The following is a 23,197-nucleotide window of genomic DNA, read 5'->3' on the forward strand; positions in this document are numbered from 1 at the left end:
ATATGGAATTATGATTTTTTTTAACGTGTAATACACAAATGAGACGCGTACGATCACCCCTACTGAACAGTACGTCGTGGACCAATTCACGCCACCATAGAGAGTTCAGTCCCAGCACCCCCCCCCCCCTTGGATTCGCCTCTGCAGTATATTTGGTTAGGCTGAACTCAACCCCCAACCCTTTTGAAAAATCGTGTATCCAACCTTGTGATCAGCCTCGTTCTGGACAAAATACCTCGTTCCAAAAACATGGCAATTTTAAAAAAAAAATGCGTTTTGGAACTCCAGACAAACGTGGCATTTTGTTTTTACCACGTTAGGCCTACAACTTGGCAAAATTTATTTTAATACGTTTTTGCCACGTTTGGACAAAAATGCCGAACGAGGCATTCTGAGGTTTATAGTACGTTACAATGCTTTATTGAGAACGTGGAACATAGAAGCCTTGCAAGCAGTTTAATAGTAAAGCTGTAGAAACGAACTAACCTGTAGTTTTATTTTACGTTTACAAAGGGAACACAAAAAGAAAGTCCGGTATTATTACATCGTTGCTGCTTTAATTTCAAATAAGAGGTACAGAAGCCGTATGCATTCAAAGTACCGATCAGAAATCCTGGCCCATAGATTATGTAGCTGTATCGCGAATGCTGAATGAAATAGGTCTAAAAATGCTTGGGGTCTCGCCGCTTTTACCAAACATAATAATAATAATAATCGTTTTCTATAGCGCTGAACATTCAGTCAGTCTGGCTGCTCTGTGACGCTTTACAACGTAGATATGATTATAAAAAAACCATACATATACAAATAAACAAAATAATACAAAGGAATAGTCAAGTTACAATATACAAATGTAAAGTGAAGCATTTAAATTATAGTTGAAAAGTTTGGGTAAAAAACGGGTTTTTAGACGTCGTTTGGTGCTGCGTACTGGACATAAGGAACGTAAGGAAGGAGAAAGCACATATTGTTTAATCAAATCGGATAAATAGGGTTATGCCAAAAGATCGTTTAAACAGTTTAAAGTGATTGTGTATTCTTCAGCAAAAATAATGCAAAATTTGTCAATGCACTCAAAAACTTTATTGTTTCTGGTCCAGGTAATACTTTTCTGGATGTGTGATGGATTTTGTTTAATAATCTTGCTGCAGATTAGTGTGGTTGCTGTTTTGATAAATCTCTTCTGGTCGAATTCCAAATCCCCTTTTCGTGAATTATCATAACATTGTCGAAGAATTGTCCCACTTCTTCGTTTAATCATTACGTCTTTTCACATTGTCTGTCCATAATACATAAGATTTACTGAACGCCATAGAAAACGCATCACTTAGTTTTTCGTATAACAAAATGATCCTGTAAACATATCTTCTTTATTTTGCTTTTTATTGTGAACAGTATTCAAATGGGAACACATCAATAACAACACATTTGTACACTTATGGATGTTTAATCTGTAATCAAGGGTACTACAAAGTCAGGGGGGTCATCATCACGGTAGGCTACAGCATTAACGCGACCCCTGCAAATGTGTAGGGCGGTCCGGTGATGAAATGTGAAGCCCCCCACACCATTACACTCCCCCACCCCATCGATTCGTTTCGAAGACGCAGCAGTCTGCAAGACGTTCCCCAAGACGTCTCCACACACGTTGACGGCTATCAGCGTGATAAAGATGAAAGCGACTGTCTGGTGTCCTTGAGCCCATATCAAACGCCGCTGACGGTGATGATCAATGAGGATAGCTCCAACATAAGGTCGTCGTGCACAGAGTCCTACTTCTCTTAGACGACGTCTTACGGTGTTGGCACTTACTGGTCCTTGTCTTCCGACGACTGCTGCACCTGTTCGAGTCGCTGGGCGGAATCTGTCACGCAGATGAGTGACCCGGATGTAGCGGTCTTGAGCCTGGGTTGTAACGCGTTGTGGACCAGGACGTTGACGATCACGTGTTGATGTATTTTTACTCTGTGTCGACCCTTTATATAAGAATCCAGACGTAGGCCGGTCACCTGAAGGATGTAAATGTAATTATCATTTCTAATATAGTTGTTCGCATCGCCCCGCTTTGCATGTCATTATATAAACATAAATTGTGTCTATTTCATTTTTCGATGGATTTTAATTTAATTGCTTTTGCAATTTTTATACATACAACTGAGTGTCAATTACATAAAATTTCACGAGATATATTAAATATAATATTGTTTATTATATAAAAAAAAAGGAACAGCATATTAGTAATTAATAATATTCGAAGGACTTAAAAACAATTATTGCATTCGCTCCGCTTTGAACTTGGCTGTTTTTCATTTGGAGCAAAACAGTAGGACGTTAAACCCCATTTCATTTCATTTCATTTCGTTTTTCATTTCTCACATCTCTTTGATGGAAATAATGTATGAACATATGAAACTGCAACAAAGAATATGTAACAAACTCTTTTATGCAGTGAATGTCATCTCTAGTCGACTTTGACTTGTGGTTTTTTTCTCTACATAATCGCTTGAAAGTGTCACCAAATAATGTTATGCTGTCCTCGATACGCTCGACGAAACTTTGGTTTGGCTGACCCCCCCCAACCCTTTCGAAAAATCATGTATCCAACCTTGTTTAAGAGCCTCGTTCTGGTCAAAATACCTCGTTCCAAAATCATGGCAATTTAAAAAAAATACGTTTTGGAACTCCAGACAAACGTGGCATTTTGTTTTAACCACGTTACAACGTGGCAAAATTGTGGCAAAAATTTTATTAGCACGTTTTTGCCACGTTTGCACAAAAATGCCGAACGAGGCATTCTGAGGTTTATAGTGAAGCTAGGAATATCAGAGTGAGTTCTGCTCAATTTCACTCAACACCCTAGGCGTTTATTTCCTTCCCAAATATGGAATAAGCACCCCCATTCTCCTCAAACCAGAACTAGACCCGCCAAGTTTGTTAACTAATTCACCCGATGCCAACTTAAAGATTGAAATTCATAGTCAACGATTCGAATGAACCTGAACCAATTGCATACTTGACACTACAGTCCCTGAAATCGTCAATAAAGAAGAATTGTTAGCAGAAGAATTGTACAGTCCATAATTAAAATCCAGGTCTATCAGAAACCAAGTAAAATATTCCTGTTAAAACCTTTACAAACTGATGAAATACAGTCCGTGACAGGTGGGCCTAAGCTCATTAAAAAAAAAGTGGGCCTAAGCCTATAAAGAAAAAAGAGAAAGAAAAAAGAAAAGATAAAGATGGGGGAGGACAGGAGAAAGAAAAGATAGGAAAAAAATGACAAACAACACAAAAAAAGAAGTGTACTAGAATTCTCAAATTCATCTAATGATAGTGCTCTTAGGTCATTCTGTTATCTAATTGTATCAGGAAATCAAACATTTGCCTTTTTCTGCTTTGGTCTGAAATGCTTGGAAAATGTGTTTGCGGTTTTCAATTTTTAAAATTTTCCTGGGGGGAGGGGAGAGCCCCAAAGACCCCCTCGGACTGCGCTCGTGACACGCCTTCGGCGGGTACTTGTGTGGGCCTTGGTCAATTACCTGACAGGTGGGCACTGATGAAATATATGAATTGTTTGACAAGTAATACATTTTCACCCTCTAAACTCAACCATCCGCGAGAAACTGGATGTTTATGGTTCCAGTGGCGGCCATATTGGATTTATACTAATTATTGGACGTATGACGTTACGACGGTGACGTAATTTGGCAATGTTTTTCTGATTCTTTGGTAGCACTTTCCTATCTACCAGTAATACATTTATACCCTCCAAACTCATCCATTCCCGAGATATTGGAGTTTTAAGGTTCCAATGGCGGCCATATTGGATTTATGCTAATTGTTGACCTTATGACGTCACAAGAAAGTCACCTGGCATCGTTTTTCTAGTTTTTAGGTAGCACTTTCCTATCGACTCGTAATACATTTACATCCTCCAAACTCAACCATTCCCGAGATATTGTAGTTTAAAGTTTCAATGGCGGCCATATTGGATTTATGCAAATTGTTGGTCGTATGACGGTATGACGTAACAGGGACGTTATTTGGCTTTGTTTTTCTGAGCCATCTGTACCACTTTCCTTTCTACCCGTAATACATTTACACCATCCAAACTCAACCATTCCCGAGATATTGGAGTTTTAAGGTGCCAATGGTGGCCATATTGGATTTATGCTAATTACGCGAAAACCTATCTTTTTATTTTGGGCGATTTTTGTTTGGGAGACCTTCAGGGACCCCTTTACCAGATTCCATCGAGAAAAATTCTGTTGCAATTTGTTCTAGGTATCCACTCTATATGGCTTATCTTTACCTGACTATTAGTTTCATAGGAGCTAGTGGGGCCACATCAGGGCTTCCATTTCAAAATTTTCACTGTCGGTCATTTTTGATAATACACGAAAACTTTGCAAAGTAAATTCACATTCTAGTGACAAGATTTAAACCTTGTCAATGTCTCTAAACAATATGATAGACTTAAATGAAACATAATTGGTATGGTACTTGGGTGATGATAAACCATGGCCCAATAAATGGTTTGCTAAAAAGGAAAGGAAGTGGAGTGGGAGGGGTTGTAAATAAAAAAAACAACTTTTAAAACATTGTTTTTTCTGATTCATATAAACTAACATACATACATACATTATTTACAAAACAAAAATCCTATATTATTATTACATGTCACTTCACCAGGGTCATCTGGCTCCAACACACATGCCTACAATATATATATTGTATATACATATAATAATAATAATAATCCACAAGATTTTATAAATTCATGATTCTCTTATTCACACATGACAATTAAAATAATATAGTGTAATTTATTAAACATTTTCAGCTCTATATATGAATTTATAAACATGAAAAGTTTCCACATAGTACTTCTAATAATATGGAAAGAGAACCAACCACATTTTGAATATTAGTATAGTATAAATATCTTTAGAATATCTGGTTCTAGAAGTGGTGTATGTAGGATTTCGAAAGATGGGGTGCACAAATCAAGATATTCCCCATGGAAGAGTTTAACATAAGTTACATACACACTACTACAGACAAAAGTAACAAAAATAGTTATTATTTATGTTGTGCTACTGCCAACTCAAACTTTAAATATATTGTATTTTGCAATGAGTGCACTATCATTTTTCAGTGCAGAATAAACTGACATGTGAGCCAATTTTAATACATATATGTTTCTCTAAGTATAAGACATGACCAAAAGCAAATGAATTACAAACGTATCATGTAAATACTTTACATCACTAATCCACACACAAAAATTTTAGTTGAGCTTAATTTACACCATTCAACATTTTTAATAACATGTAATGTATGATAATCATAACAACTATTAATATAAATGCATTTTAATATAGTGGAGTGAATAATAACTATTTGATGAATTATCAAAATCGACTGTATCCAGATGAGGCTGATCCTTGTGACGCATTACTGGAAGAAAAGTTCATCCCTTGTTGCTGTGATCCAGACTGCATATTGTGAACATGCTGAAAAACAAAACTTTGAATTAATAAATGCATTTTTTAAATTCCCATTTTAATTTGTTTTAAAGATACATTCCTTTGACTATTAGACAGTAATTATTCTAAATTATAGAACATAAATTTGAGAATGTTTTTTTTTCGTCAATCTCTTAAAATGACAAGCTTTCACAATAAATTGTGGATGAACCACATGATGATAAATTGTGGATGCAAGTGACAACATTATAATGGGCATTAAAAAGATTAAGTTCAAAATAATGAAGTTTAAGATGTTTAGGAAAATATCGCCTCATCTCAACAACCCCATGATGTGTAAATTGGACTAAAATGCCTGCATGGCTAACAAAACAATACTAAACTCTCCTCTTTGTCACAGTGCTGACTATGTATGATCCTTACTTGTTCACTTCAGAATAATAATGGTGTACAAAATAGTATACCCCTGTTCACCAAAATGGTATACCATCTATTTAATGGTAGACCCAAAAAGTTTATCAGATAAAAAAAATAGTTTCTGTGGATGCAATAGATGACTCATTTATCTTTGAAGGAATGTATCTTTAAAACAGAAATGCCGATTCTTTTGTTATTATTTTCTTTAAGAAAATAAACATCCCTTTAGATTTAATATAAAGAATTACATTGTGTTCAAATTATGACACAATTATAATATGTCTGTTTTAAAATTTACAAATGGGTTAGACAATATTAACAACAGTTATATACCAGCACATTTAAAATTACAAAAATGTTGCGAATAAATTCATGCTATAACAAAATTACTGAAAATAAAAAACATGTAAGATAATACTACAAGAACATAGTTTGCCAGGCAACGGAACATACCCTGCAGCTAATTCGTCCCGAGAGTTATGAACTAAACAACTCATAAATATTTGAAAAAGATCAGATCATAATTAAAACCTCTAAAGTGAAACCTCAATTTAAAAATAGATATATAAATGGACACATGGGTGTCGCTATACGATTACATTAAAATGTGGGAGTATGAAAAATGGAAAGAGGTCAGATACTTGTATGATTCAACCAGTAATTAACACTCTACATGTAATAATATCTATTAAATCATGTTTACTTTTAAATTCATATATATATATACTGTTACTTTGTTTCGTTCAAAAATTTTCAAACCCTAAGAAGCAGTAACAATAATTCAATATTTCAAATGTGTTCAAAAATGGAATAAAGTTGGAATTAATACTTTCACAAAGAAAATGAAAAGCATTAACTTTATATGACATTAAAAATTAATTATTGGAAATGCTAACACTTGTGATTTGGTGATATATTCACAATCATATTGATAATTCATCAAACTGCTACCACATATTCAGCATTTCCTGATATTTTCTAAACGCTGAGGAAAAAAACCCAATATCAGTCATGCTGAGATATAAAGCTTACAATATATGTACACAGATTCAACACTGTCACAATTTGATCAAATGAGAGAATAGCATTATTGTTGTCGAAAAAGACATTATTTCTTTCTATTTTCTTTTTATTTTTGAGATTATTAGAAAATTACAATCATCTACATGTTTTTTTTTTATAAAGATAAACAATGGCCAGTTTACTTTTTTTTCTTTACATGTAACAAGCTTAAAAAAAGACTTACTGTTTTAAAAGAAAATGGTGTAGTTTGAGTCAAAAGCTTCTATGTTAATATGCGGACTGTAAGAAATAGAAGATATTCTTCTATACGTACAATTAAACTAAATCCCTCCCCCCACCCTCACCCTGCCCCCCAAAACAAACGCAGAATGATATAATAATTAATGAAAGCCTTATTTTGTTGTATGATAAAAAAAAATGTAGTCTTTGCAAATGTTTCTTACATAAGAATGCTTCATGGAAACTATCTTTGGATTTCGAAATAAAATAAATGTTATTTCAAGTGCAGCTTAAAAAGTAATATGGCCAAGATCCTACAATTAACTGTCCAAATTCAATGCTATTTAATCCTTTGTCTAAACTATTTATACTTAGCTGATCCACAGAAAATGATAAAAGGCATGCCTTTCTTACTTGAAACTCTCCCGATACCATATTACTACTACTGGTAGTAACAGGGGGCATAACTCTTACTCTTTTCTGCGGTGGTTGGTCGGAATGGTTTGTATTAGCATTATTCTGAAATGAAGAATGTGAAAAAAAATCTAAGTATTACATTCTAATTACAAAGTATGACTTTCAACATCTTCTCGTTTATATGAACAGTTTATCCTTGTATTTCAGTTAAACAGTTATTATCTACATGTAATGTCAATTTTTTCATATTCTATAGTAAAATTTGTTACGGTACTATTACTATTGTAAATTTATTCATATTTACAGTAATATTAGACTACTAAACAAGCCAACAGTGAGGCTGATTTCCCCCGCCACAATCCCAAAATAAATAGATGACACATACTAACTAAAGAACACATATGTATAATAGTATTATGGCCTTGATTAATTATTCTCCATTGTCAGTATATTAGCTATGGTATGAGTTTATTTAAAACACAAATTTAATTGTTTATGAAATATTGTAAGAATAACAGGAAAAGCGGTTTAAGTTCAAGGATAGATTCTGAGTCTAAAAGCATGTGATCAGAAAGTTACCATTTCATATTTGGCATAAGTGACCAATCACATGATTAATTACATCATAATTAGCCAATAGAATAATTAATGGGTGTGAATCTGAGAATATATAATTAATAGAACGTGCGTTCTAGGTTAGACATCATGAAGATTTGAGAGAGGACACATTGGGTAGAAATTCGTTAGCAGAGACCGTTGAGGTCAAAGTGGCAACATCTGGGTTGAGGGATGAAAATGACTTTAATATAATCCATGCTTGTATTACTATGTATCAAGGCTTAAAGATACATTATGGAAGATTAGATAAAGAGCTGGCAGTTCTCACTATAATAGTTAAAAACTAGATAATGGAAAGGCAATTTGCTGAAAATTTCAGTCAAATTGATCCACTATAAACCAAGAATTAAGCGATTGAAATTTCAGCCTAGCCTTGATCATTACTAAAGTCAGTACGACCAAAAACATAGTCTCAATTTTCCATTTCATAGTTAAATCATGAATGAAAGTTGAGAAGCAAATCGGATTATAATCCAATAAATATCGAGATGACTCGTGTTTTCCTTTGGCGTTCGTCAGTTCAGATTCAGGAAACCTGTATTACTCAGCTATCGTAGCAATGATCTGTGTTAAAATTATATTTGGAATGTGTTGAACCAGCCCTATCACATATGTGATAATGACTGGCACCAATATTGTCCTTTAAGATGCAGTATATTCAATCGCAACGTGAAGCTGTCATTAATGTGGAATGTCAGAGTGACATTTAAAGATAGGTCCTAACCAATTAAAGAATTACAAATGTAACCAGAGACAATACTAGACGATCAAGGGTTGTTCCAAAATATGTAGTAAGAAATTATGCATGGGTTATACGTAGGATGTGGCGACCGGTTTTAGCCGTTGTCCGCTCTCCACGTCTGTCAGACGACCCATGGTGCTACAGTTCCAATGTCTTGACCAATCTAATTACTTATCGCTACTTAGCCTCAGAAGAAAATTCTCGTCATCAAACTTATTCAAGGTATTAGTAAAATGAATCTATACTCTGAGTTTCATCTTTAAGTTTGAACATTCTACCTCATTTAGGAGAGTTATTGTGTTCCAAAGTCTCAACCAATCAAATTGAAGTATCTACTTATCCAAAGCAGAAAATGCTCATCATTGAACTTAGTCAAGGTATTGATGTAATGAAACTATACACAAAGTTTCACCACTTTCACTCACAATCAAAGTTATCGAGATCCATAGTCTCAACCAATCAAATAGCTTATCGCTCTGCTAACTCTGGTTAGAAAATGCTCATTATCGAACTTAGTCAAGGAATTGATATAATGAAACTATACAACAAGTGCCATCACTCTCACTTAATTAGAACCAAAGTTATCATGTCCCAAAGCATCAGCGAATCAAATTGCTTATCTCCACTTACCCTCAGCAGAAAATGTTCATCTTCGAACTCCATCAAGGCATTCACCTAATAAACACCTACACCAAGTTTGAACATTCTAGCTGAATTGGGAGGAGAGTTATTGTGTCCCAAAAAATGTGACTGACTGACAGACAGAACGACGGACAAACAGACTCATTTTAAACATTCATTATCTTGTCACCTTATTATCAGATTTATCTTCATTGTCATCATCACTTATAAATTCTCTTTTAGGATATGGAATGGGAAGACCTTCAAAAACACTAGAAGTAAAATTATAAATCTAAATTTTTCTAATATAACAGTTTCATTAAAAATATTCCCTGTGTTAATAGTATACGCTGCCCACTATTTTGAATTTGCTTGCTGCATTGAAATGTATTGTTTTAAGAAATATCATTATCTATTATATAGATGATATATCTGACTTTGTATGTTTGCACATATATTATAAATGCTAAAAACTACATCACAGAGTATAATGTCAGATATCCATTGAAGACAGAAATTGGTTTCTTTTTTAACAAAATAAATTTAACCTACTCTTGTGAAGGAACGGGATCTTCCAGAAAATACTGATCTTTCATAGCTAATTCTGATGTCATCCTCTTTGTGGGATCCATAGTTAATAATTTTTGCAACTATAAAAAAAGTCATGTTATAAGTACAGGGGAAATTCAAAGGTTAAAATAAACAAGTGTTCTGGAGGTACTATAATTGATAATGTTATACAAAAAATTAGTGCAATGGTACATGGAACAGCAAAAACATGGCAACTTGGTTTCAAGTGCCTTGTGTCTCTCATAACTATATAGCGGTTATGGTGTAAAAATTGAAGTGCAGGATAGGTATATGTATGTCTGTAGGCTGTACTTATCTCATTAATATCAATAAATAATATTACCAGGCTAAATGCTTTACTCTCTGACTTGACTTTATGTTTTTCCATGTATTTCATTAGATTACAATTACCATACCTGAAAGAATTATTCAAGTATAAATAATACAAGAAGATATTAATGTTTTTCTGGAATACAATGTGGTAGAATAATACATGTTCTTTGTATTATCATCCATTTCTCAACCAAATATTGACCAAATTAAGGAAGAGGAATGCTGTTCATACAATGGGAATAGCTGATGTAATGTAAGAAAGAAACATAACCATACACTATAGAATAAACAGACGTAAATGATGTATAGTTTGGAGGGTTTGGTGTTTCGCTTGAGTTTATGAAGTTTGAAGAATTAAAGTAAATAAATGTAAAATACTGAAAAAAGTGCTTGTTAATTATCATTTTATAATGAGTGACTTACGTAGATCTTTTAAAATCTTTCATCAATGTTTGATGTTCAGGCATCTTTCTTATATCTTCCCAATCTTTTTCTGAGAACAAAAACACAATGATACAGCTATTGATGTACATACTACATAAAAATTTGAGGCAGATAAGTAAGGGTAGATGCTCTTTTTCAGTGTTGGTTAACTCACTTTTTATATACCTACACTTAATGTGTACATGTATTGTCGTTGCCTGTCCTTTTTCTTTTTAAAAATTTACAATCTGAAATCTTTGAAATTCAATACAGTTCCTCATGCAATAATGAAAAATCTTACCAAGTTTTTAAATATTCCATTAAGAACTCTGTTTTGAATAAGGTTCACAAGATTTTGTATGCATTTTACAGGGTTATCTTTCTGATCTTAAATTTCAAAGCTTCTGAAGGCGATACAGAAAAAACAAGCCAACAGTGAGGCTGATGTCCCCGGCCGCAATCCCAAAATAAATAGATGACACATATTAATTAATTGCACATTTATCTTTTTGAAAAGTATCAAGCAACAAACTGATTATTTATACTAATCAAAAAATGTTCACGATCGAACTCGGTCAAGGTTTTGAAGTACCTGGTAGTGAAACTATAAACTCAGTTTCATCACTATCCATCAGTTATCACGTCCCCAAAGCATCAACCAATGAAATTGCTTAGCTCTGATTAGCTTTAGCAGAAAAATGTTAATCATTGAACTCCGTCAAAACATTCGCCTAACGAACATCTACACTAAGTTTAAACATTCTACCTCAATTAAAAGCAGAGTTGTTATGTTCTAAAGTCTAGACCAATCAAATTGCTTATTGCTACTTAGCCTAAGCAGAAAATTCCCATCATCAAACTCAGTCAAGGTATTGATATAACAAATCTATTCTCTGAGTTTCATCACTCTCACCCACTTATAACCAAAGTATCATGTTCCAAAGTCTCAACCAATCGAATTGCTTAGCTATGCTTAGCCTTAGTTGAAAATGCACATGATCGAAGCATTCACCTAATAAACACCTACACCAAGTTTGAATATTCTACCTCAATTAGAAGGAGAGTTATTGTGTTATAGTCTCGACCAATCAGATTAAAGTCTCCACTAGCCTAAGCAGAAAATGTTCATCATCGAACTTAGTCAATGTATTCACCACTCTCACTCAAACTATTAATTTGACATTTATTAACATGACAAGACCATAATCAACTCTCGATGCCATTGGATGCTGGAGATTTTAACTAGATTAGAACAGTTCAGCTCAGCCATTTAATGATTTAATTTTAAAGTGAGGCTAAGTCTCGAATATACCAGTACCAAGGTTACGATAATAAACAGTCAATGCATAACTTGGCTCACAATAAAGTAAATTGAATGAAATTTTCAATATATTCATTTTGATTTATCTGTTTTTGAACTATTATAACAAAAATGGTCAGCACTTTATCTAAATCTTACATAATGTATCTTTAACTAAAATGATTGGTACATAAAATTGTAAAATTACCCTGTGGAAAGCCCATTACATTAAATATTCGATCTAGTTGATCATGATGATAAGGATTACTAGTCTTTATATCTTCTTGTCGACAGTGAAATATTGGCTCTGATGTCAACAATTCAGCAAATATACAACCTATAGCCCATATATCTGAAAAATAAATTATTATTCAATACAGTCAAATATTATGAGGTATTAAACAAATAATTTATAATTTAATAGCCCAGTTAAAACCCATTAATGTTATGAGGTGTTAACAAATGAATTATAATCTTTAAGTCCAGGTAAAAACCATACTCCTTGCAGTGTTTCGTTTGATTAGATCTAATCCCACTTAACACTGCTGTAATGGAAGCAAATTTATGTTCTAAATTATGACTGGTCAATAGTCTGATTAACAACCAATAGCTAACTGTGTAACAATATCATTACGCATTCAACAGAGCTCCAAATTAGACCAAATATGTTTACATAACGTTACAACAGAACAGCTCACATTCATAAATGCTCTGAGCAGATTCAGGTAAATACTCATTTGATTCATTCACTCAGTGTCCAACATGCTAATGCTGATACCTGTAACCACTTCAGATATAATAAAATAAAATATATTTAATTTACCAATAGCCTTTGAATAATGTCTTGCTCCAAGTAACAATTCAGGAGCCCTGTACCAAAATGTTACAACAACTGGATCTAAATCAGCAAGTGGTTTTAATGGAGAGTTAAACAATCTAGCAAATCCCATATCAGCTAAAATATGAATAAAAATCAATTTGTTGTTATTACTTCTACTATTTTACATTAATATTACAGAGGCAAAATAAATGCAGTCAGAAATTAACTATGTGTCAGTGTTAAGTTGCAGTCACTTCACAACAAAATAGAACCATTAAGACTAACATCCAATAAATGTTTGCCATTTAATGTTCTATTTACCTCAAGTCAGTGTGTTTTATATGTAATGCAACGGGGTATGTAGTGTTTCCTGAACACACTACATAGCTCATTCTGAGACTAACAAGTGTTCATTTATATTTCTATGGTGATATGTGCTGTGGCAGATTCTGCCAACTCTTAATTGAATTACAACTGCCAAGGGATCTTTATTACCATTTTGTACATTGTGACTTAGATTTTTCATTTTCAACCCATCTGAACAAGAAGAAATTCCCATCAAATTAGTATGTGCATCTTTATATAAAATCTACCTTAAATTAAAAACCGTACCTATCTTGACTCTTCCTCTTTCTGGGCCTTCGCCCATGACTAGAATATTTGCAGGCTTCTGAAATATAATTGAGGAGGTCTTAACTGACTTTAAATTAAAGTTGTTTCAAAATTAAAATATCTAATTATTCTAACTATGGGTATAAAATGCAAGGTACAATATACATTTAAAGATTCATATTATCATTTCTAATTCCCACACAAAGGCATAGTCTTTATTCTTAAACAAAAGTGGTCTATCCAATATTTTGGAATAACTCTAATATATATAGAATATTCCTACCAAATCTCTGTGTAGCACCCAGTTTGCATGTAAATAATGAATACCATCTAATATTTGAAATATCAGTGATTTCACCATATTTCGAGGTATATGTACAGGTTTCTTGTTGGCCTTAGCTGATCTGTGAAACTTGATGATGTGCTGAAAATAAGTTAAAATAAGTACAAAACCATTAAAAGGAACGGGAATGTTATTAAATGTTAAGACAATAAAATCAATTAAAAACATATAAGATTATCAAAAATGTAAAGGGTCTTAAGTCTTACCCATAAATCATGTTCTGCAAATTCAAACAAAAGCCAAACTTTTCTATCTGTGTGTGAAAGAAAGACTTTCTGAAGACTGATAACATTAGGATGTTTCAATTCTCGTAGCAACTTTAAAAGAAAGTAACAGTTCTAATTACATTGTATATTCTTGCTTTAATACAAATATTGACAAAATAAGTAAAAGTTTGATAAATAGATATTTGAAATTGTTAGGCAGGATATAAAGGACCCTGCCCTAGACCCTGTTCTATAGATGTACAACCTCAACTAGTATTTTTTCTATTTGACTAACAAAGCAGACATTTTGTCTAAACAGGAGAGAGGGAGAGAGAGAAATGGGGTTTACGTCCACTTGACACAAACTAGGCCATTTTGAGACTAACATATGGTTCAATTTTATTTCAATAATTCGTTTGTGCGTAGGGGTCTTTAGCAGTGGCAGGCAACCAGAGCCCCGAAGAAAACCCACAAGGTTGGACAGGCGACCCTACTCCTTGTCACTTACAACCAGGGAATTGAAACCACGCCAGTTCCCTCATTTATGATACAACGCACATGTGCTAACCATTCGGCCATCCAACAGGAACTAGTCGATAATAACAGTTGGTATCACTAAAAGAAAAACATTTTTAGGACTGAGATTCAAAGTATTACAAAGAAATTTATTGTCTACATAATCAAACTTACTGCAATTTCTCTACATGCTGACATAGATATACCAGTTCCTTCAATTTGTTTTAAAGCATACTCTTTACTATCAGGACTGAAAAATATAGAGAGAAAAGGGGTTTAACTCCACTTGAACACTTGACACAAACTAGGTCATTTCGGGACTAACATATGGTTCAATTTTATTTCAATAATTCGCTTGTCCGTAGGAGTCTTTAGCAGTGGGAGGAAATGGGAGGACCCGGAGAAAACCCACGAGGTAGGACAGGCGACCCTATTCCTTGTCACGTACAACCAGGGAATCGAAACCACGCCAGTTGACTCAATGACAGACCTATGATACAGAGCACATGTGCTAACCATTCAGCCATCCAGGCCCCCTAATATAAAACAGTCCAGACCAGAATTATCGGTAGTCTACCACGGTAATTCTTGTCCAATATCGTTTCATATTTGCAGTTTTTTTAGTGGTGGGTTATTACTGGTCGAATTCAAAATATACAATTCTATTATTCCTGAAAGTTTTATTTAAATATTTTAAAAACACTTATATGGATATACTACTTCTGAATTTATTAACATGCTATGTTTTGATACACATACAGATATCGTTGTCAAACAAATAATGATAAATAGCAAAAATGTGGTGCAATGAAACCATATAAGAGATTAATTAAGAATTAACAGGATGAGAGAAGTAATAATATGGATAAACAATTACAAAGGATTAACAAGATGAAAGACTGTAATGTACTGATAACAATTAGAAACAAGATGAATTTAGCAGATCAAACTAATAATTATAAGAGATTAACGAGATGAGAGATAGCAAGATATAGATAACAATTAAACACTAATTAGCAGATAAAACCATAATGATAACTACAAGATGAAAAGGGGGGTTAACAGCACAAGCAAGTACGGGAATTAGGGGAAGGAAACCATACACTGATAAAAAAAACACACATTATTTAGGGATTAAATAAATTCACTCTATGATTTGGGAGAAAATGTTCTGAGTCCCTGTTTAATTTTGGCTTATGTTCTGTTCTTGAATTTCTAGCGCTTCTTGTAGAATTCTATTTTCCCATGTTGATAAATTTCTGGCTAGTATTTCTGTATTCTCCCATTTGATTTTATACTTTGGGTTTTGGTAGATGTTTTCTGCTATTGCGGACTTGTTATGTTCTTGTTTTGTAAGTACTGGGTATATATTTTGGGGTATGGGTGGGGTGTGTATTGCTGCCAGAAATCGTATTGCAATATATTGCAATACTTGACAAAAAATATTGCGATGTATTGCAATACTTCGATAAAGTCTGGGTTTATCACAAAGCACAGTTTTATTTTGAATGGTTTTACAACTTTGGTGTTGGACACTTATTGTTTACTGCAAAGCCTATAATATGACCGATAATGTGAATACACATTTCACTGTATTTGTTTTTACAACTTAGGTCTTGCCTTAGCAGACTTATTTTTGTTTACTGCAAAGCTTAAAAAATATGACTGATTATGAAGTGTTTATATACAGTCTAGCTAACATTTGAATATAAAATAAAAGTAGAAAAATATCGATACGGCAAAATTATTAACATCATTCCTTCTCGTTAGGTCATTCGTGGAGGATGCCATTTTGGAAATCAAACTGCCAGTCTGGCAGAAAGTCGGTAGATTACGCACAATCAATTTTGGAAATCGGCCTTGTAAATATGATGGTTCTTTATTTAAACCAATTACGCTAATTTTTGACTTAGATGTGATTTGCAAATCAATTGATCATGGCGATAATCAATCCTGCTGGCCTATATGTGTAAAAAAAATGCCGCCACCTCAAGCTGACAACTCAAGTGGCAAACCTGACCCCCTATATTATTGACATTGTCAAGTTTGAGAATAATTTTGTCAGAATCAAAGTCCAAACTAGAATTTACAATATCATTGGCATAGGCTAGACGTTGACTGGCGGGTTTAAAGACACAGGAACAAAACAATCAAAAAGAGGCATTCAGCAGAGTCAGAACAAACGATCATATAACGATGAAATGTTTTGTTGATTTCCATATAATTAATGGGGATACCTGGCTTTGCTCTTTGCCTTGTATACGTGTCCATAGGTCCCACGTCCGACTTTGCAGCCTTCATATTCAAAGAGGTCTTCAACTTTCGCTCTTTCAGCAGCAGTTTTAACTTTATAATCATAATCCATTCTCCATTTTCTTATTACAAACAAAAAAGAAAGAAAAGGAGAAATTGGAGTTGTCCCCCTTGGATCAGAAATACCCCCCCCTCCCTTTTCAACCCCGCCACTATATAAACCATTTACAATAGTTTCACAGAGATTTTGTCTACGATATCACCTTAGGTGGAAGTGGACGTAAAACCTCAGAAATGAACGAACGAACGTTTCACAGAGGATTACAAAAGTCTTCTAAATATTGTCGCGGCCTAGCGAATATTCACTGCTGATTAGTGTGAACCATTTAGTCTATTAGTATAACATATTCGGGATAGTTTACAATTTCTTTTTGTATAAATCAATCAAGCACTGATTTATCTTTCATCTTTTGGATTTTAAAACATTTACCGGCATACATATTTTTTCCAAAAAGCAAGCTTTTGTCTTTTAAAACTATTAAACAAAATCTAATCTTATTTAATTCATTTTTATACGAAATGCTAAGGTTGTTTTTAAAAAAATGAAGGTGTGACTGGTTGACATCCAATTAAATTGCATACCTGCTGAAAGATCATTATGTAATTAGGTTCAGTAAATAATTATGAAGTCTATAGCAAAGAATTATATTCATTTATTTCTGCATGTAAGAAAGAATTGGGTGATAAATAAAATCTCTTACTCGTCTTTATTGATATCAAAAAATATCAACACTCGTCGATAAAGTAAAAAAAAAAAAAAAAAAAAAAAATTGGCAGAGCCTCGTTATTTTTTACTTTATCGACTTGTGTTGATATATTTTCAAATTAAAAAAAGACTCGTAGGAGATCCTCTATAATATATTCTGCTTTCTGGTCAGTTGAATGAGTATAGCTTTAATTTGGAAAATTTTGGGGTCATATCAGGATGTAGAAATGAAATGAAATGAAATGGGGTTTAACGTCCTACTGACACTGTTCTGCTCCTATGCTGGGCTAATGAAGACGGACATACGCCATACAGTGTGCTATGAGGGAAATTTTGCCCGGGCAGCGGCACTATCGCCTACTCTTATATCGAATTCCAACTGCCAAGGGATCTTTTACGAGGATCCCAATGTATAGACGGGACCTCGGTTGTTCGTCTCATCCAAAGGACTAGACAGCTGTCCTTGTCAGGCCCTCAGTCCTGCATCACTGACAAGGGGGAACCACGCCGGAAAATCTGGATGAACTTTTTCGGCCAATGCAGGGATCGAACACCCGACCTCCAGACTAGCGAGCCAGCGTCTTACCCACTTAGCCACGTGATCCCCATCAGGATTTAGAATATTTCAAGTCGATTATGGACACTATTATTCATCGACAAGAGTTTTCTTTTTTTGCCAGCAGCACAACACAAATTGCAATAGTTATGCATATTCTACGCATCATATCCCAAATTTCAATGATTTCATAAACAAATTATGGATACTCAAAATTTTGACAAAAACGGTCTTGCTAAACACCGACAAAAGCAGGCCTTTAATGTTAATTTCACGTGTCAATAATTTTGTTTTATGAAATTTTGGATATCATACGATGTGTTACATATGCATATCTGTAACATATCATTCCTTTAGGCAATACTTTAAGCGATATTGACAAAATAAAACCCCGCTCTTGTCGGTGATTAAGAAGGACCCCCGAATTTGGTATTAAGAAATAGTTATGTTTTTCTCTCACTGTGTTAATATCCAGAAAATGATAATATATTATGGCCTCCCTGGATAGGCCTATATACCAACTATATATGAGCCACACTCATCGCTAAATAATATTGTCTTACTATATTTTCCCTTGTCGCCTCATTTTTTTTCGGATGGCCAGATCACTAGCAGTTTCTTACCAATCAAAAATGAAATGAAATGAAATGGGGTTTAACGTCCTACTGTTCTGCTCCTAAACCGGGTTAATGAAGACGGGCATACGCCATACAGTGTGCTATGAGGGAAATTTAACGCGCATGTTTTAACCATTTGCACACCTCTCCCCCTCAACCCCTCGCCCCTGACTACGTTGGTATTATCAAGAATGGTGATAAAAAATGGTGGCTTTGAAGTAAAATTTTTCATAAGAGCCCAAAAGCACCCCATCGATGCATTCAGCGAGACAATAGTTGAAGATACTGTAACACGCTGAAATATAGTAGCCATGTTTCCCCCGAACAAATAAAAATAAATACCACAAAAAGACCCCAAGGAATTATTCAGGCGCGGATCCAGGATTTTTTGCAGGGTGGGGGATCTAGGTGGGATAATTGCTTAACTAATTGCGGTGGGCCTAGCCCACCGCGCGAGCCGAAGGCGCTAAACGTTGTAACGGGGGTCTGGGGGCTCTCCCCTAGAAAAATTTGGTAAATTAGGTTCAATTTTGTGCATTCTGACGTATTTCCGGAAGGTAAATTCCAGGTCTAAAAATCGCCAATAAAATCGCATAAAATGTCCTTAAAATGTTGATGGGGAATGCTCCCTTCACAGGTGAGGATTGATCATGAATTTAGTTTATTGTTAATCTCTAAACACACGTGGTGTTACGTCTCACGCAGCAATTGTTTTAAATGCGCGTATAAAAAAGTCTTACGAATGACGACCTGTCGGAAGTATTTTACCTGCACTCTCGATCGCTGTAGTAGGCCTACCTTCCACTGTTTCTCGGTAAGGGCATGTTCCAAGTTCACCTAATAAGACATTCTCTTCAGGTATAATAATAATAATAATAATAAAACATAAGCGGAGAATATGTTATGTATCAAAGTTTTAAAAAAAATCTTATAAATTCCGCTAGCATATTTTTTATCTTTCTTTAAATTTGATCAAATAAATGACCAGGTTTTTTTTCTTATCAACATTGCCGATAAAATTAAAAAGCAAACACAACAATATTCAACGTCAACAGGTGAACAGCGTTAATAAAACTCTTTAAATTTCAATAAACTTATATTTTCATACAGTCCGGTATTAAAAAATTGCCGTCGTCAATAGGCGATTTGCCGTGGGGTCAATTGGTCCCGACGGCAATTTATGTTTTTGGCTAATTGCCAGAGCTGTATGTGACTATTTGTTTTTGCCCACAATGGAATGAAAGTCATGACTCAACTCAATGTATACAAACTCGCAATTTTTGGGTCAGATTCAGGCTTTTAGATTTAAGTTTCTCGGACCCTTCAAACTTTCAAGCCTGAGCTCCGCCCCCCCCCCTCTGGATCCGCACCTGTTATTCGCTCTGATATTTCCATTGATGACTAGGATATTGAATAGGCCGGTTATTATAATCGTATTCCTTGTCCGTCCCTGTGTCTGTTCACATTTGTTTATGTAACTTAAAATATAATTTTCGAATTTGGCACGTATCGGACCGTCATTTCCTAGATTATTGCCCACAATTTTATGAAAATCGCGTTTTTAGCTTGTGGACAATCTAGAGGTCGCAAATTTTATTCTATTTTAAAAACCATTCAAATATATGCTAGAAAATAATCACGGATGTGAAATCGGACAGAAACTTCCCATTAAATCCCCCCCCCCTCCCTTTTACGTAAATACATGTAGTTGCAAAGCATGCAATTGGCCTACATATACTAAGGTTGTGGTCACAATGTTTGTCTGATTTAGAGTAAACCTAACGTTAAAGAAACATTGTGGAAGATTCGATAACGAGATGGCAGTGGATAATGTAAAGGCAATTTGCTGAAAATTTCATTCAAATTGATCCACTATGAACCGAGAACTAAGCGGTTGAAATTTCCGGCTAGCCTTGATCATCATTACTAAAGTCAGTACGATAAACAGCATAGTCTTGATTATCCGTTTAATCGTGAAGGAAATGAAATGGGGTTTAACATCCTACTGTTTTGCTCCTAAACTGGGCTAATGAAGACGGGCATACGCCATACAGTGTGCCATGAGGGAAATTTTGCCCGGGAAGCGGCGCTACAGCCTACTTTTATATCGGATTCCAACTGCCAAGGGATCTTTTACGTGCACGCCAATTTGTACATGGGACCTCGGTTTTTCATCCCATCCAAACGACTAGAAAGCTGTCCTTGTCAGGCCCTCCGTCCTGCATCACTGACAAGAAGAAATCACGCCGGAAAATCTGGATGAACTTTCTCGGCAAATGCAGGGATCGAACACCCGACCTCCAGGCTAGCGAGCCAGCGTCTTACCCACTTAGCCACGTGAACCCCCTAAATCGTGAAGGAAAGTTATGCAGTAAATTGGCTCATAATCCACTAAAGATCGCAGACTAGCGATGCCATCTAGAGTTGATTATGGTCTGGATAGGTTAATTAATGTCTAATTAATAATTTGGATAACATTTCAGTCCTAAAGAAAGACCTGCAATAGACAGATTTAGCTCTTGCATAATGTATGTTTAAGGATCAAAAGATCACAAATAAAATTTCTGGGCGTCCGTCCATGTTTGTGGACTCTACGGGTCACAATTTTTCTCTGATTTCTATATAACTTACAATATATTTTTATATCCCAAAGATCTTGGTTTGGTTCGATTTTGGAACATATCGGACCTGGACTTCCTGGATTATTGCCATGATTGTACGTAAGTCGCAAGTTTCCATTATTAAGCTATGCGATTTATGTACAATAATGGCAATAATCCATAAGTCCAAATCCGATATGTGCCAAAATCAAATCCATCCGCTATTGTTGTGTACAACACATATATTTGAATCGAATAAATATTGTCACACTATTTATATGATTCAAGTATTTGTGTTTTACACAACAATAGCGGATGGGTTTGATTTTCGTGGAAATCGGACAGTAACTTCCCGTTAAAATTGAAATTGCCCATTTATGCAAATACTGGCAATGCATGTAATACATACACCAAGGTCGTGGACACTCTAGAGGCAACAATTTTTGTCTGATTTAGATGAACCGTAACATGTGTGTTAAGGATCAAATGATCTTGAGTTGAGTAAAATTTTGGTGCACATCTTAGGTTATGGCTCCTGCCTTTTACTCAAAGATACATTATGGGAGATTCGGTAACGAGTTGGCAGTTCTCACTATAATAGTTAAAAACTAGATAATGTAAAGGCAATTTGGTGAAAATTTCATTCAAATTTATCCACTATGAACCGAGAACTAAGCGACTGAACTTCCCATAAGCCTCGGTCATCATTACTAAAGTCAGTACGATAAACAGCATAGTCTCGATTATCCATTTAATCGTTTAATCGAGAAGGAAAGTTATGCAGTAAATCGGCTTACAATCCACTAAAGATCGCAGGCTAGCGCTGCCATCTAGAGTTGATTATGGCCTGGATAGGTTAATTAATGTCTAGTTAATAATTTAGATAACATTTCAGGCCTAAAGAAAGACCTGAAATAGGCAGATTTAGCTCTTGCATAATATATGTTTAAAATATGTAACTAAGTTTGTGGGTCCATCTGTCCGTCAGGGATGAACCTTATCAATAATCAGCATTCTGCAACTTCCGTTCTGGAGATACCCCTTGTGAACTCCCATAGAGGCTATACATGTAGCTTATAACCTTTTGTTTCAGAGTTATGCCCCTGCTAGCTGAAAATCTTGTGAACACGATAGAGCCTACACATTATCACAGATAAATTTCAAATTTGGTGTGAAGTAGTGGGGTTGTGAGAGAACAAACCCTATCAATATTTAGTGTTTCATGACTTTCCGTTCTGGAGTACTGGTAGCCGGTAACCCTTGCGAATGCAATAAAGGCTACAGTTTTTAATGGATTATTTTCATATTTGATATAAAGAACTGGGACAATGAGAAGATGGAATACAGTAACTGTTTATTACTGATCGAGGTTTCGACAAGGCTTCTCTAGGTCCTCAATACCCTTGGTATTGACGTGATCTGCAGATTGATGCCAGAGAAAAGATACTATTGAGGATTGCCTTAGTAATACAAAATCAACCACATGTATAACTTTGACCTGTTACAGTCTTTCGAGTGGTATGATCAAGAACAAAATTAAAATCAAACAAATTATTAATATCTTAAGTGAAGCTATTCACAACACTCAGATCAAATAAAGAAGAATTTGAACTAAAGCACATGTTTTATATATTGTTTTCTTATATACGTTGTGGCTGACATCATTTGCTATATTTTAAAATACACTAGTTCATAGTCCACTCAATGTCTCAATCACAGATAAAAGTTTAATACAT

At 34.6% G+C, this 23,197-nt stretch overlaps 1 protein-coding gene across 3 annotated transcripts; it reads right to left on the minus strand.

Annotated features, from left to right (window-relative positions):
• Window positions 1–4,601: 4,601 nt before the first annotated feature.
• LOC126810803 (cyclin-dependent kinase 8) lies at window positions 4,602–17,050 on the minus strand. 3 transcript variants are annotated; one of them, XM_050536084.2, is made up of 14 exons: window positions 16,907–17,050; window positions 14,844–14,919; window positions 14,154–14,264; window positions 13,888–14,028; window positions 13,605–13,662; window positions 12,996–13,127; window positions 12,381–12,524; window positions 10,873–10,942; window positions 10,460–10,532; window positions 10,099–10,196; window positions 9,737–9,818; window positions 7,563–7,667; window positions 7,153–7,208; window positions 4,602–5,516 (listed from the first exon to the last, which is right to left on the minus strand). In XM_050536084.2, exons 1-13 carry the CDS (start codon window positions 17,032–17,034, stop codon window positions 7,197–7,199), a joined length of 1,230 nt encoding a protein of 409 aa, XP_050392041.1. In that variant the 5' UTR covers window positions 17,035–17,050; the 3' UTR covers window positions 4,602–5,516; window positions 7,153–7,196. The 3 variants fall into 3 exon arrangements, with proteins under 3 accessions (XP_050392041.1, XP_050392040.1, XP_050392039.1); XM_050536083.2 differs by lacking the exon at window positions 7,153–7,208; XM_050536082.2 differs by lacking the exon at window positions 7,153–7,208 and having other exon boundaries at window positions 7,554–7,667.
• Window positions 17,051–23,197: the final 6,147 nt, after the last annotated feature.

The sequence above is a fragment of the Patella vulgata genome, chromosome 2, assembly GCF_932274485.2.
Source record: "Patella vulgata chromosome 2, xgPatVulg1.2, whole genome shotgun sequence".
In the NCBI taxonomy this organism is placed as follows: Eukaryota; Metazoa; Mollusca; class Gastropoda; family Patellidae; genus Patella; species Patella vulgata.

What these genes read in the sequence shown, in the direction of transcription:
- LOC126810803 (XM_050536082.2), bottom strand. Translation starts at nt 17,034, where the DNA reads ATGGATTATGATTATAAAGTTAAAACTGCTGCTGAAAGAGCGAAAGTT. An exon ending in TGTAATGGGCTTTCCACAGG is followed by an intron (nt 10,943 to 12,380) that starts GTAATTTTACAA and finishes TTTTGTTCTCAG; the next exon opens with AAAAAGATTGGGAAGATATA. An exon ending in GATCCCGTTCCTTCACAAGA is followed by an intron (nt 9,819 to 10,098) that starts GTAGGTTAAATT and finishes TTTTACTTCTAG; the next exon opens with TGTTTTTGAAGGTCTTCCCA.